The sequence below is a fragment of the Felis catus genome, chromosome D1 (genome assembly GCF_018350175.1).
Source record: "Felis catus isolate Fca126 chromosome D1, F.catus_Fca126_mat1.0, whole genome shotgun sequence".
Taxonomy (NCBI): Eukaryota; Metazoa; Chordata; class Mammalia; order Carnivora; family Felidae; genus Felis; species Felis catus.
The window spans coordinates 112,453,168-112,466,638 of record NC_058377.1 but is presented as its reverse complement, the minus strand read 5'-3'; the positions used below and the strand labels follow the sequence as shown (position 1 = coordinate 112,466,638).

General features: G+C 61.9%; 1 protein-coding gene across 17 annotated transcripts in view; it reads left to right on the top strand.

The window, feature by feature from the left end:
* Nucleotides 1-13,471, top strand: part of SHANK2 (SH3 and multiple ankyrin repeat domains 2) — a 497,685-nt gene that overhangs the window by 164,534 nt on the left and 319,680 nt on the right. For 14 of the 17 annotated variants that reach the window (XM_023238940.2, XM_023238939.2, XM_023238934.2 and 11 more), the window contains 2 exons: nt 917-983; nt 1,356-1,526. In XM_023238940.2, coding sequence (XP_023094708.2) covers nt 917-983; nt 1,356-1,526 — 238 coding nt within the window. The remainder of the gene's footprint in view (nt 1-916; nt 984-1,355; nt 1,527-13,471) is intronic. The other 3 variants (XM_023238944.2, XM_023238943.2, XM_023238942.2) reach the window with 1 other exon arrangement.

Sequence of the window (13,471 nt, the reverse complement as noted above, 5' to 3'; positions counted from 1 at the left end):
AGTGGCCCGGGGCTTTGCGGGGGGTGAGCGTGATGTGTGGGGGCCGATGGAGCCTGTGGCTGCCGTTCTGAGAGTCATGACTGGGGTGCTGGGGGCTCAGTCGGTGGCGCGTCTGAGTCTTGATCTCGGCTCAGGTCAGGATCTCACGGTTTGGGAGTTGGAGCCCTGCTCTGTGATGGCAGCGCGGAGCCTGCTTGGGATTCTCTCTCCTTTCTCTCTCTCCCTCTCTCTCTCTCTCCCTCCCTCCCTCCCTCTCCCTCTCCCTCCCTCTCAAGTAAATAAACCGATTAAAAAACTTTTTCTAAAAAGAGTCAGGACTGTTCTCCCGCTTGTGATAACATGCATGGGCCTGGAGGGCGCCAAGCTAAGCGAATTAAGTCACACAGAGACATAAACCTTACAATCTCACCGATACGTGGAATCTAAAAGTCCAAACCCACCGGAAGAGATGTCAGACGTGTGGTTGCCGAGGCAGGGGGCAGGGGGTGGGCGGGGGGAGGGGGGGCAGGAGGCACTGACTTCCAGGTGAAAGGTGGGCTGGTGGCCGAGAGGTGGCGTTCTGCCGGGGGACTGGCGCTCACCCTGCCGTAGGTGTGCTGGCAAATTGCCAAGAGAGCAGATCCTAGAAGGTTCTCATCCCGGGGAGAAGGGTCTCTGTAGCCACATGCGGTGACAGAGGTTAACTAACCGAGCTGCGACCTTCCCACCGTCGCCGGCCGTCAAGGTGTTTCCTCGCGCACCTTAACCTCACATGGTGTTGAGTGTCGGTTACGTCTGAATAAAACCGAAAATAAGGGTGTACGTGTCGTCTTTCTGGGGGGCCCTGGTGGGGCCCGCCGTGCGGTGCGGCCGTCGGCGGCGCGGACGGGTGCGAACGGCCAGGGCTCTGCGCTAACGTGATGTCTGCTCTTGGCAGGTGGCGATCATAGCGGGCAACTTTGAGCTGGCGGAGTACATCAAGAACCACAAGGAGACGGACATCGGTGAGTAGGCTCGGGGGGCGGGGCTCCGTCCGGCGAGGAGACAGCCCCCGCCGTCTCCCACCCCCACGATGGCGGCTCCGCGTCCGCAGTTAGCAAACCGTGACGGAGAGCGCGGCCCTGGCCGCCGCGCCGTCTCCTCGCTCGCGCGTCCTCAGTACGCACGCGGTGAGCGGAGGGCACCGCTGTCCCCCTGGGGCCTCGAGTTCATTTGCGGCTGACCTAGGCTCGTTGTCCTGAATCGCACGCCTCCCCGCGTGAACTCAGAGGCGGCGGTGAGCGAGGCGGAGGGGAGACCGGTGTCGCCCCGGGTCCCCGTCTCTGCGTCCGTTCCTCTGCCCCCGCGGGGGTGCTCACGACTGTTCCCCTCTCTAGTACCCCTTGTGCCGACCAGAAGGACTGTCTCTGGGGCCCCTCCTCTGGCCCATCGCCCTGCCGGCGGCTGGGCCCACTCTTGCATCTTGGAAGAGCCCGCCGGCCTGTTTCCTCCAGCCCCGGGCTTGCACAGGACTTGCAGCGGGGAGCAGTCCCATTGGACCAGCGGTGGTGAGCTTTCACAGATGGTACCGATCCGTGGACGGGGTGGGTGGTGGGCTCCGAGGTGCCTGGGAAGGTGGCTGGTTGGCGTCTGTGTCTCACCGCCTGTGCCCCTCCCCCCGTGCTTGAGCGAAAGCACGTGTCTGGCTGTCGAGTCTTTACCGTGTGTGATGTGTGGCTGGTACCCACCTTGGGTCTGAGAACCGAACAAGGATGCGGAGCCAGGAGCTTTGCTGGAGTCACCCCGGGCTGTGCGCCGGGCATCGGGGCCTCCCGAAGGCCGAGCCCGATGCCGACGCCAGGCCCTCCTGTGAGCCAGGGCAAGCCGCTGCGTTGCTCTGAGGCCGGCGCCCCCGGGAGCGCGTCGTAAAGATGGATGAGTTCACGTCTGCCGTGCGACTCAGAGAATGAAGTGAGCCCGCGGGTGCCAGCAGCTCCTTCCCGACGTCGTCCCCGGGACGGAGGGCCGCGCGGTGGGATGGGGTTGTCTCCAGGTCGATGTATCAGACGCTGTTCCGGGAATCGGGGCTCTTTGAAGCAGGACGCAGAGCCGAGGCGGGGCAGGGAGCGTGTGCGGGCCTCACCCCACGACCGCGGCGGGGACGCGCCTCTTGAGTTGAGCTGTCTGTGACCCTAACGGGCCCTCCTCACTGCTCTGAGCACCGACCTTGATGGGCAGGAGGGAGTCGGGAAGTGGCTTCCCCACGCTGGCTCCTGGAGGGGGGCCGAGAGCCCCGTATATCCACGCTCCCGGCCCACCCCACCGCCAGTACGAGGACCAGCCCCTAAACGGTCCTACTCACAAAGTGACGCGTCCCTTGAGGTACTGAGTTGATTTTAAGACAGAGAGTGGGGAGCTTCCTGACTGTCTCCTCCGTTTTGAGATTTCGAGATTCCCTACATGGGATGCAGACTCTCGGACCAACTGAGGACTTTTCCTATGACGGAGGGATTCCTGTGTGTTGGGTGAATACGTTTGAATCACCGCTCGCCCGTTCTGACCAATGATTTATTTAGACTATGAAGGGCAGCTCTCCTGAGACCCGGGGACACTCCCCACAGGCTTGTACAGCGTCCGTATCTATCAGTCCCGGGGCTGAGGTCTGCGGCATTTACTCCGAACCTGTGTAAGACCACCCAGGCTCCGTGAAGACACAGGGCCAGCTTTTCGGTCACGCGAGGCAGGGGTCCGCGCCTCCTGTCCCCTGCATTGTGGGCTTTTCCACCGTGTGCCCTGCAGGGAAGGGGTGGTCTGCTCCCTGTGGGGTCCCTTCGGCACCTCCAAAGAAGGAAAGGAGACCTCTCCTTTCCCCCGAGTTTCTGACGAGGGGTCTGACTGTGGTCCAGCAAACGGGCCTGTTGGTCCTTTGTGGGCATAGACATCCCTCAACGTGCTGATTCACCGACGCTGTCAGCCTGTTGTAAAACCCCGATTCAGCCCTGTGCGCGCTGAGCCTCTGCCCTGTGCCTCGCTTGTTCCCGGCGAGGAGCAGGTGCCCTGTGCGGTGGGAGTCTGGGCGGGGCAGCGCCTGCACCGGGCAGGAAGTCCGAACCTGGGAAGGCTTGAAGCTCAGGGCAGCCTCACCCACGGCGTGCAAGCCGCTCGGCCTCCATTCAGGGGCGCCGTGCTTTAGACGGAGTTCCCGGAGGCCCCTGTCCTCACCCACGGCCCCGAATAAGCTCCCACCTAAGGAACTGGTGGTTCCTCCCCGCGTCCTGACTCCTCCTTGACTCCGCGTTGCCCTCTGACACCTCACTTGTCTCCCACAGGAAGTGTTGGAGGTCCCGGCAATGCTCCTGCAGCACGGGGTCACGGGGAGACCTTGCAGGTGAAGGGTGCCCCCTGGTAGCGGCTGTCTGGGACTGGGACAGGGACACAGAGTGGGATGGAGGAGGACACGCGGGGTGCAGGGTCACCTCCACAAGGTGGCCCCACGGGAGTCCGGGCTCTGAAATCCAGAGCCCCAGCCGAGCTGGTGCCTCTTTGGAGAAGTTGTGCGTCCTCAGGAAAGCCGTCTGCTTCTCGCTGCTGGAGGGGGCACCCTTTTCCCTCTGGATTGAAAACAGTGTATTTTGCTGGAACCCCCTTAGGGAGCCCCCGGGGGTGCCTGAACCAGCTGGTACCCAGGTGCCTATCACTTCTTTCCACGACGGCTCTTCATCGAGCACCTTCTCCCGCTCAGGCCCTGTGCCTGTTTGGGGACCTTCTTCCCCAGAGACCTTTGTCCGCCTGAGGCCTGGCCGGAGAGGAAGTGTGAGCCACAGAGCCTGATGCCCCCTTTGTCACCCTGCCCCGGGTTCCGGAGCACAGGTGAAAGTCCCTTCCCGAGCGGGACAGGCTACTAACCTGTCACCCCATCACCGGAGAACAGCAAGCGACTGTTCAGAAAACTAGACTCTTTTGTGCACGTTTCCTCTTTGATTGGTGCGTCCGCCCGTTTCCCCCGTGTCCTGGACCCGTGCCACCCTGGCTGCTTCCTCGTCCCCCCTCCCCCTCAGTGAGTCTTCTGAGCTGCTGGCTGTCGTTCCCCAAACAGTTCGGGAACCACTGCCCCCCCCACCCCACCCCCCACCACCATTCCTGTTCCTGACTGATCATGAGTTGCCGACCCAAACCTCCAGGGTTCCCCGGCACCCAGCAGTGCGTGCCAAGTGTGGGGTGTGCCTGGGGAACTCTGCGGATGCAGATGGCCAGAGCCGCCCCCAGGGAGCCCGACTCAGGGGCCTGGTGTGGTATCTGTAGTCACCAGTCTGTGTCCCCCCAGCATTCCAGTGCTGGGCTTCCAAAGGCCAGACCCACCTGTGCCTCCCGGGACCCCCCGCCGGCCTGCCCCACCCCCCGCTTGGGTGGGCTTGCTTCGACCGTGAGGACGGACCACGTACCGGTGTCCTGGGGTTGCCATAAAGAGTCGCCAGTAGCCAGGCAGCGGGAATCAACGGAGATTTATTCTGCCTCCGTTCTGGAGACTGGACGTGCCGAGTCGAGGTGCTGGTGTGGTCGGTCCGTCCTTGCCTCCCTCCGGTTCTGATGGGACCCGGCGTCCCTTGGCATCCCTCGGGTGATAGGCATGGCCCCTGTCTTTGTCGCTGCTGCACATGGCCCACTCACTGCACCTGTGTCCCCGGTCCCCTCCCCTTTCTCTGATAAGGGCGCGAGTCTTAGTATTCAAAGCCACCTGAAATCCAGGATGCTCTCGTCTTGAGATTCTTAAGTTGATCCAGGGATTAGGACTCACACATCTTTTGGGGGCTACGTCAGCCACCATCGAGGGCACTCACGTTGTCACACGACTGTCCTTCTGAGGCTGTTACCTCTGCGAAGGTACGCGTCCCTGGCGGGGATGTGTTTGCCAGAGTATTGTGATGTTTTGCCCTCCCTCCGAGTCTGGGGGTGCAGAGCTTATGGGGGGACGGGGAGAGCAGGCATGGGGCGGTGGGCAGCATCGGGGACACGGTTCTCTACCCTTTCGCCACGCAGTTCTGGGGCCGTGCTGCAGTGAGGGTCTCTAGTGTGCTGTTTGTGAGGCTCCGTGGCCACGTGGCTCTCCGATTCCACCCTCTGTGGCCTGGCTCCCGACCCCCATCCTCGTGACCTGTGAGGGTGCTGTCACTATCTGTCGAGGTCAAGGCCACTCCGCTGTCTGCCCCTGGACCCTCGGGTGCCGGGTGTCCAGCGTGATTGCTGGGGGGCTTCAGCTTGTCCCACGTGCCCTGGCTCTCCTCCTGTCAGCCTCATGAGTCCTGGCGGGGGTGCCGGGGAGGACAGGATGGGGCCGTGTTTCTACTGTACAGTCTGCATTAAATCTTGACTTAGAAGCTACCCCGCGGCATAGGAGAAACGTGGAAGACGGGGACGCGTGTCCTGAACTTGAGGCTGCGGGCCCTTGCCTCTGTCGGGACGGCCCGTGATGCTCACTAGCAGACTTTAGCTGATCATTTAGTGGGGTTGGGGCACCGTTTTGGAGAACCAGGCTCACATGTCGGGACTCTGGACCGAGGGAGTGAGGGTAAGGCTTCATCTGCATCCTGTTGGGTTGCATTTCCGAATAGGAGTATGGTGGACGGATCCCCCAATCCCAAGCTGCGGGTGGGGACGTGGGGTCAGCGTCGATACTCAGAGGGAGTAAATTAAAAGGCGAAACGTTCTCCTGACTTGGGTAGTCGGCGACGCCTTTCTCCGAAAGACCCTTCAGATCATCAGCTAGCCTCTGCCTGGGAGCGGTGGGCCCTTTGCTTTCCGGATGGGGAAGCTCACGACCAAGAAATCAGGGCGCTAGGGATGCTCCGCCGTGGCTTTCGGGGAAGACAGGAAGCATGCTGAAAAGCGGTGAGGTGATTAACGGGCGCTCCGAGGTCTGTAGAATCCGGAAATGGATCCAGAAGGCCGTGTGGATGCATCTCTGTCCCTTTAAAAGGGAGATTACATCTTGTCATGAAACGTTCTGCTCTCCACCCGGCCAGCATGCATGTTGCCAGCGCCTGATGCTGTGGTTCCTTCTGTTTTGTTTTGCTCTGTTTTTTTAACTCCCTTCCCCTTTAAACAATTAGACGTGACCTCCGTTTGGTTATTTCATTTGCCGCCTCCGAGAAAGTGAGGGTGTCAAAGCCGCTGCAAACACTAAAGTTAATCCCCATTTGCTGACATCCAGTGTTGAGCTGTCGCAGAGCCCACGAGCCCCCCGGGTCTCACGGGCTGTGCCGTGGGGCGTTTACGGCGGCTTCTGTAGGACGGAGGTCCCTGTGGCGAGGCTGCCGGGGAGCCGAGAGCTCGTGTCCGAAACAGTCATGCAAATATTAAGCGTGTTGCAAGCTGATGAGCTTTGGACCGGAATACCGTGTTTTTTCCAGTCTTTGTTATTTTTGTGCTTTGCCCGGCTTTGTGGGGAGATGAACTGTCAAATGGACTGAGTGGCATGGGCTGTTCCTCTTCAGCTGAACAAGGTTTGTTTTCATACGTCTTGTCCGTCTGCAGTTCCAGACAGAGAAGCAAGGAGGTTTTGTTTTTCAGGATGAAGCACATTGAGCTGATGTGTGAGTTTGGGTGTCTGGGTAGCCGATTAAGAGCTACGTGGTTACTGTTGCTAGGTTTTGAGACCGAGTGCCTGTGTAATTACGCTTCTGATATGTATAGATGATGGACAGGGGGTGGTGTTTCCAAACAGATTTCTGAATGCAATATTGTGTGTGTGTGTGTGTGTGTGTGTGTGTGTGTGGGTGTGGGTGTGGGTGTGAGAATGTAAAACCCATGCTGATAACCGAGCGGTGATTTTCTTTTTCTTTTTTTTTTAAGTACCTGTTCCGTAGGTCCCACCTGCTGTGAAATAAACCAGATCTTACCCGAAAGAAGCATTCTGTTTTCCTGGCATTTTGGCTGTAAAATGTGCCACTTTACTCTGAGACATGGGGGGGCCCTTGGTGCCTGCCAGCAGGTCCTGGGGAAAACCCCAAGCTCTAACCTATTTCATTTCGTCGGGTCGGATCGATGGGGGTCAGCACGGCCGGGTCTCCTCTTTACGAGCTGGAGGAAGGAGCCTCCTCAAGGAACGCCAGGCTGTTGTTGTACCTGGAATTGGGTGGCAATCACACCGCTGTTGTCTGGGTTCCCAGAGCCAGCTGCGGAGGGAGGGAGACATGATAAAGCCCTGGCGAGACTCTGCAGCCAAGCGGATGTGAGCAGCACGTGGCCGGCACCTGTCACGTGGCCTGTGTTCCCGGCTCTGTGGCCTCTGCGGGGCTGCGGGAGCCGTGCAGGGCGCGCGAGCCGGACTCCCTCCCCGCTCCCTCTTTTCCCGTCTGCCGGTCGCGAGCCCGCTGCCGGGGTGCCCCCCCGCCCCCCTCCCCCCCAGCCCCACTTCTCTCCGCCTGTCAGTTGAGAAGTTTCATCCCCAGCGGCGAGCGGACGTGCCGGGACGTGAGCTAAGGCGGCACCCTGTCTGGGACAGTTCCAGGTTGCACGCGTGCCGTGTCGGGGTGGGGTTTCTCGTGTGGCTGACTTCTGGCACGTGGGCTGGCGAGTGTGGACGTGGGAGCCTTCCCTGAGGTCTTTGGTTCGTCCCAAGTGCTGTGTTGTCTGAACTCCCAGCGACACCTGTCTTTGTCCTGGAAAGGTGCAGCCGTGGCACAAAGCCTTGGCTTCCCGTGGCCTGCGTGTGTCCACGTGTCTTGCCTTCCCCGCCCGTGGTCTGTCCTGAGGCTCCCCAGAACCCACGTCCCAGCAGCTTCTTGGCCTGTCAGGCACGCCCAGGGTTTTTGGAACGGTGCCAGAGGGAGGCCGGGCGGCTGGCGATCGGTCCTGCCGTGGCCACTGCCCACAGCGGCCTTGGCTTGGTGGCCGCACGTGGCCGCTGTGGGACGTGTCTGCTAGACGTGCCCAGCAAATCCTCTCACCTCCCACGTGTCTCCTTCCAGCCCTCCAGGTTGAACTGTTCCCCGAACCGGAGCCTCTCCTGGCTCTTCGCCTTCCGTTCTGGGGCGTTCGGGCCCCCAGGGAGGAGCCGTAGCCCCCCCCCCCCAGCAGAAGGGCCCCAGACACCCACCGTCTCCCCCAGACGCTCAACCACACGTGCTCTGGAAACCCCCTTCGGTGTCAGCACACCCTCGGCCCCTGACTCCCCACCACATGGGGTCCCTCTCGTCACCAGGATCACGTGGCATCACCTTCATCATCGTCACGTGAAATCCACAGGTAACGTGGATGTGCCACACACACGTCGTTGGTGGAGGTCCACCTAACGCCCCCGCCGGCCCGTAGGGGACCGGGAGGCAGAGCGGAATCGGCGGTGGCTTGGCGGTCAGTGCTTCCGTGAGTGCGTCCCGTCTGCGGGGCCCGCCTGTGCTCGTGCCGTCAGATCCGCCGTGGCCGTCGCTGGCCGGGCTTCCCGAGGCGGGGAAGCCCCTGGGTGACGACGTGCTGGACGAGACGCAACGTGCGCTTTCTCTCGTGCGGGCGGTGGTCGTGTTCCCACCAAACGCAGTGACTGTGTGCACCGTGCACGAAAGCGTGTGTGTGCGCGAGTCCCTGCGGGAGCTAATGCGCTCGGGCACACGGCTTTGCGTCCGCGTGAAGGTCTGGCGGGCCAGACGAAGCCCCCGGCGGGTCCCCGTGAGGACCACCCTCCTGTGGGACCTGGGGTGGGCCTGGGGCGTGGGTGGAAGGCCCCTCTCCTGACCCCGAGCGCCCGCTGCTGGGCTCCCCGTCCCTCGCTCCCCAGTACCCACTAGGCACTAAACCGGGGCTCCGGGCCCCGGGGCTGCTTCCGATTGCTGTCCCCTGACCCCGCCTGCTGGTGCTCCCAGCAGGACCCTCTGCTCTGGAGGAGGACCGCCGCGGTCTGGGTGTGCCCTCAGATGGGCGGGACCCCCTTCTCAGGATGCGCTGCCTGGCAGGCGTGCCCCTTCTGCTCCGGGCTGGGGTCTCGGTGCCCGCTGGCCTGCGCCTGCCCCGCTCCTCCCTCCTGGGCCCCCGTGCTCCTTCGCACCTCGCCCAGTCCGGTCTCAGAGGGAGGTGAGGGATGCCCCGGGCTCCCTGGCTCTGCCTCTGCCTCCCGCCTCCTGCGGGGCTGCTTGGTCTCCCCCCTGCCTCTCCCAGCCCCCCACGGCCTCTCGGTCTGCGTTCTGGGTTTTCGCCACCCCGTGACATTCTTCTTCTGCTGAGTCCGAGCTCCTGATGGAGGCCCTGGGCCAGGCTCCCAGGGTCGGCGGGGACAGGACAGCGTGATCTGGCTGAAGAGCTGGACTCGCGGTCATCGGTCCCCTGCCGAGGGGGAAGGTCTCCGCCTGTGCGAGGGAGCAGGTGGGGCTGAAGTCCACATTTGGGGGCGCCAATCCCAGTGGACTGTGGAGTCTGGACGGCTTCCCGGAGGAGGAGGAGGCGGCAGGCTGTCTTGATCCAAATAGCAAAACAAAAAGAGATCGTGCAGTTTCCGGGCCCACTCGTGCCCAGATTGCACTCGGTGCCTTTTATTGGATCACGGTGACAGCCCTGCGGGAAGGTGGCCCCGTGACTGTCCCCAGGTTACAGATGAGGAGACGAAGGTGTCCGGAGACGTGTCACACGTCAGGTCAGAGGGCAGGGTAACAGGGAGCTGGGGTTCGGACCGAGGCCCCTGGCTCCAGAGCCACCCTTTCTGTCCTTGTGCGTCTCCTGGCCACCTGTACTTCCCGGTCCCTCCTGAGGCCTCAGACAGGCCTGTCCTCACCACTGTTCTTGTCCCTGCTGGAGCGGGGTTCTGTCCGCCCTGTGCAGTTCTGCCTCATGGGGGTCGGGCAGGCAGCTCCCCTCCCGTGCTCCCCAAACACCGGGCCATGGGGGCGCTCAGTCCAGAGACCCTCCCACGGATGAGCCACTGCCACCTTTCACCGAATCCTGGGGACACCTGTTCTCTGCTCTGCCCCAGTGCCCGTGGCTGACTTCCTGAGCAGGTTCTGGGTCCTGCCCATGTGCCATTTTTTCTGCCTCCTTTTCCCCTTCCCTCTCCCCTCCTCCTCTCCCCCCTCCTCCTCCCCCTTCCCCCCTCCCCTCCCCCTCCCCTCCCCTCCCCTCCCCCTCCCCTCCTCCTCTCCCTCCCCTCCCCCTCCCCTCCTCCTCCCCCTCCCCTCCTCCTCTCCCTCCTCCTCCCCCTCCCCTCCTCCTCCCCCTCCCCTCCTCCTCTCCCTCCTCCTCCCCCCCACTTCCCCCTCCTCCCCGCTCCCCCCTCCTCCCCCTTCCCCCCTCCCCTCCTCCTCTCCCTCCCCGTCCCCTCCCCCTCCCCTCCTCCTCTCCCTCCTCCTCCCCTCCTCCTGTCCCCCTCCTCCTCCCCCTCTCCTCCTCCTCTCCCCCTCCTCCTCTCCCTCCTCCTCCCCCCCACTTCCCCCTCCTCCCCACTCCCCCCTCCTCCCCCTTCCCCCCTCCCCTCCTCCTCCCCCCCACTTCCCCCTCCTCCCCGCTCCCCCCTCCTCCCCCTTCCCCCCTCCCCTCCTCCTCTCCCTCCCCGTCCCCTCCCCCTCCCCTCCTCCTCTCCCTCCCCTCCTCCTCTCCCTCCCCTCCTCCTCTCCCTCCTCCTCCCCTCCTCCTCTCCCCCCACTTCCCCCTCCTCCCCGCTCCCCCCTCCTCCTCCTTCCCCCCACTTCTCCCTCCTCCCCCCTTCCCCCTCCCCCTCCCTTCTCCCTCCTCCATGCTGTTGACCTGTCCCTGAAGTCCAGTCCTCAGTATGTCCTTTTGCAGGTGAAGGGTTTGGTTTGAAGTTTCAGACTTCTGCTTAGCAGTGAGGGTTGATGTGCATTTTTACAAAGGGCCCAGTGTAGCCGAAGGAGCTCTGGAGTTCCGGAACGCTGCTCACCCTTTACCCCCCTGTTCTGGAGAGTTCCGGAACGCTGCTCACCCTTTACCCCCCTGTTCTGGAGAGTTCCGGAACGCTGCTCGCCCTTTACCCCCCCCTCCACTTGCCCTTTACCCCACTGTTCCAGAGAGTTCTGGAGCACTGCTCCCCTTTACCCCCCTCCAGAGTGTTCCAGAACGCTGCTTACCCTTTACCCCCCTCCCCCTGATCGCACTTTACCCCCCCTGTTCCAGAAAGTTCCAGAATGCTGTTTGCCCTTTACCCACCTCCCCCACTCACCCTTAACCCCCCTGTTCTAGAGAGTTCCGGAACGCTGCTCACCCTTTGCCCCCCTGTTCCAGAAAGTTCCAGAATGCTGTTTGCCCTTTACCCACCTCCCCCACTCACCCTTAACCCCCCTGTTCTAGAGAGTTTCAGAACACCACTTGCCCTTTACCTCCCCTGCTCACCCTTTACCCACCCTGCTCCAGAGAGTTCCAGAATGCTGCTTGCCCTTTACCCTCCTGTTCCAGAGAGTTCCGGAATGCTGCTCGCCCTTTACCCCCCTGTTCCAGAGAGTTCCGGAATGCTGCTCGCCCTTTACCCCCCTGTTTCAAAGAGTTCTGGAACACCGCTCACCCTTTACCCCCCTGTTCCAGAGAGTTCCAGAATGCTGCCCACCCTTTACCACCCTGCTCTGGAGTGTTCTGGAATGCTGCTCGCCCTTTACCGCACCCCCCCTGCTCTGGAGAGAAAGCCTGGTAGGGCCTCCCGAAGGGAGGACAGGCGGCTCCTAGGGGATCGGTTACTGCTCTAAGATGAGCGCCCACTCAGTCTTCACAATGAAGCTCTAGAATTTGAAGGTGTTTTCAGAAGTAATTGTCCTGTAGGGGTTCCAGTTGGTGGCCCCAGAGAACCCTGGACTCAGTGCGAGAGAGTCCAGCAGGGTGTCCCGGACCCTCCAGACCCCCGGGCGGCCCCCGTGGACCCTGCACCTGGCCTGAGTGCAGGCGGTGCTGGGAAGCGTGCTGCTCAGCGGGTGCTTGTTGTCGGGTCCCCACGCCGGGTGGGTGGGACGTCTGGGGTACGAGGGCAGGGTTGTTACGAGGCCCCTCTTCCCACCCCGTGGGGGCAAAGAACCCAACCCACACCACAACGGCCCCTGCTCAACCAGGCACGTACCCCCAGGCCGCACAGACCCTGTCCACTCCAGGGTGGCAGGCGTGGGGCCCTTGGAAACTACTGGTTCTCGAGGGGGCCCCGCTTACCTGTCCAGCCTTGCCTTTTTCCAGCCCTTTCCATGCAGGTCAGACAGCTGCTGTCCCACCTCCTTACTGGTCCTGTGTTTAAGCTGCCCCCTGTCCAGAGCACCTTTGCTTGTCTCCCCACCTTCCCTTAAAGACCCTTGCAGTTCTTCTGGTGGATTCCCTTCCCCTTCCCCTCCCCCCAAGATGGCTGTGGCCATCCGCTGGCCCTGACATGTATTTGCTGGATGTTCCTTTTTGCGATCAGAGTCATGGCTCATTTCACAGAAATTGGGGTGCACAGCGTATCCCCTGGTATGAACCGGGAGCTCTGGAGACCAGGCTCTGGGTCCTCCCTCTCCCCAGCACCCGGAGAACTCCACTCTTGGCCCTTACGTTTTGCTGGAGGGTGGTATAGCCAATACCTACCCAATGCACGGCAGGGCGGAAAACATGGCGGGGTAAACTCGGTGGGTGCATGTGGACACCCGTGGGTGTCAGGAGGGCGAGTGCTGGGATCCATTCACCTATGACCTTCTGTGGTGGTGTCTCTGACCCGGCAAGCCTGGAGCCACCGTGGGACCCCAGACAGGCCTGCCTAGGCCAGTGTCCTGATGGCAGGAGGGAGGGTCCCTCCCGCAGCGTGCCGCTGAGGACCCATCAGCTCGCAGGGAGCCTGGCCTTTCGGGAAAGGCACTCACCCCGGAATTTCCGGTCTTTGACACGTGGAGCCACAGCAGCAAGCAGTGTCCGGAAATAGTCACGGAAATCTTCATTTTCATCAACATTCAAAGGCAGCTGGGTAGTAGAACCTCAAAGAGAGCGTTTGCTCACGTGCCACAAGGACCCGCGTTCCAGTCTCCCGTGTGATCTCGGGCCAGCCTCGCGTCTCTCCGGGTCGCAACAGCCACCACGGACGTGAGCCTCTGCTGCGTGGCAGTGATGAGGGATTTCTTTAGGGCTGAGCCCAGCTTCAAGCAGAAATAAGCCCTCGGTTCCCTCCTGGAGCTCCTTGTGGGGCTTGAGGATCTGAGCCTCATAACCGGAGCTGAGGACTTTGCGGGTGGAATTCAGTTGAATGCAGAAAAGGGTTTCTATTCTGGTGTCCAGTAAGCATAAGTGGAAAGACTTTCAGAGGGTTTTAGTCAGGGAGAGAAGGATTCGTACACGTGTGCGCACAAGTGCTGCTGGTTTTAGCCACCACAGAAGGGACACCTCAAAGAGCTAATGAAGCAGGTGACAGAAATGAGGCGGAAGAGAAAACCGTCTCTTCTTGGCTCGCAGGGCGATGACTTTCAAATCCCCAGCGGGGCCCAGGCACAAAACCTGGACACCCAGGTACACTCTTGTCCCTGAGGCCATTGGCCGCATGGGCGGCCCTGACCCGTGAGGCCACCAGGAAGGGGGCGTCTCT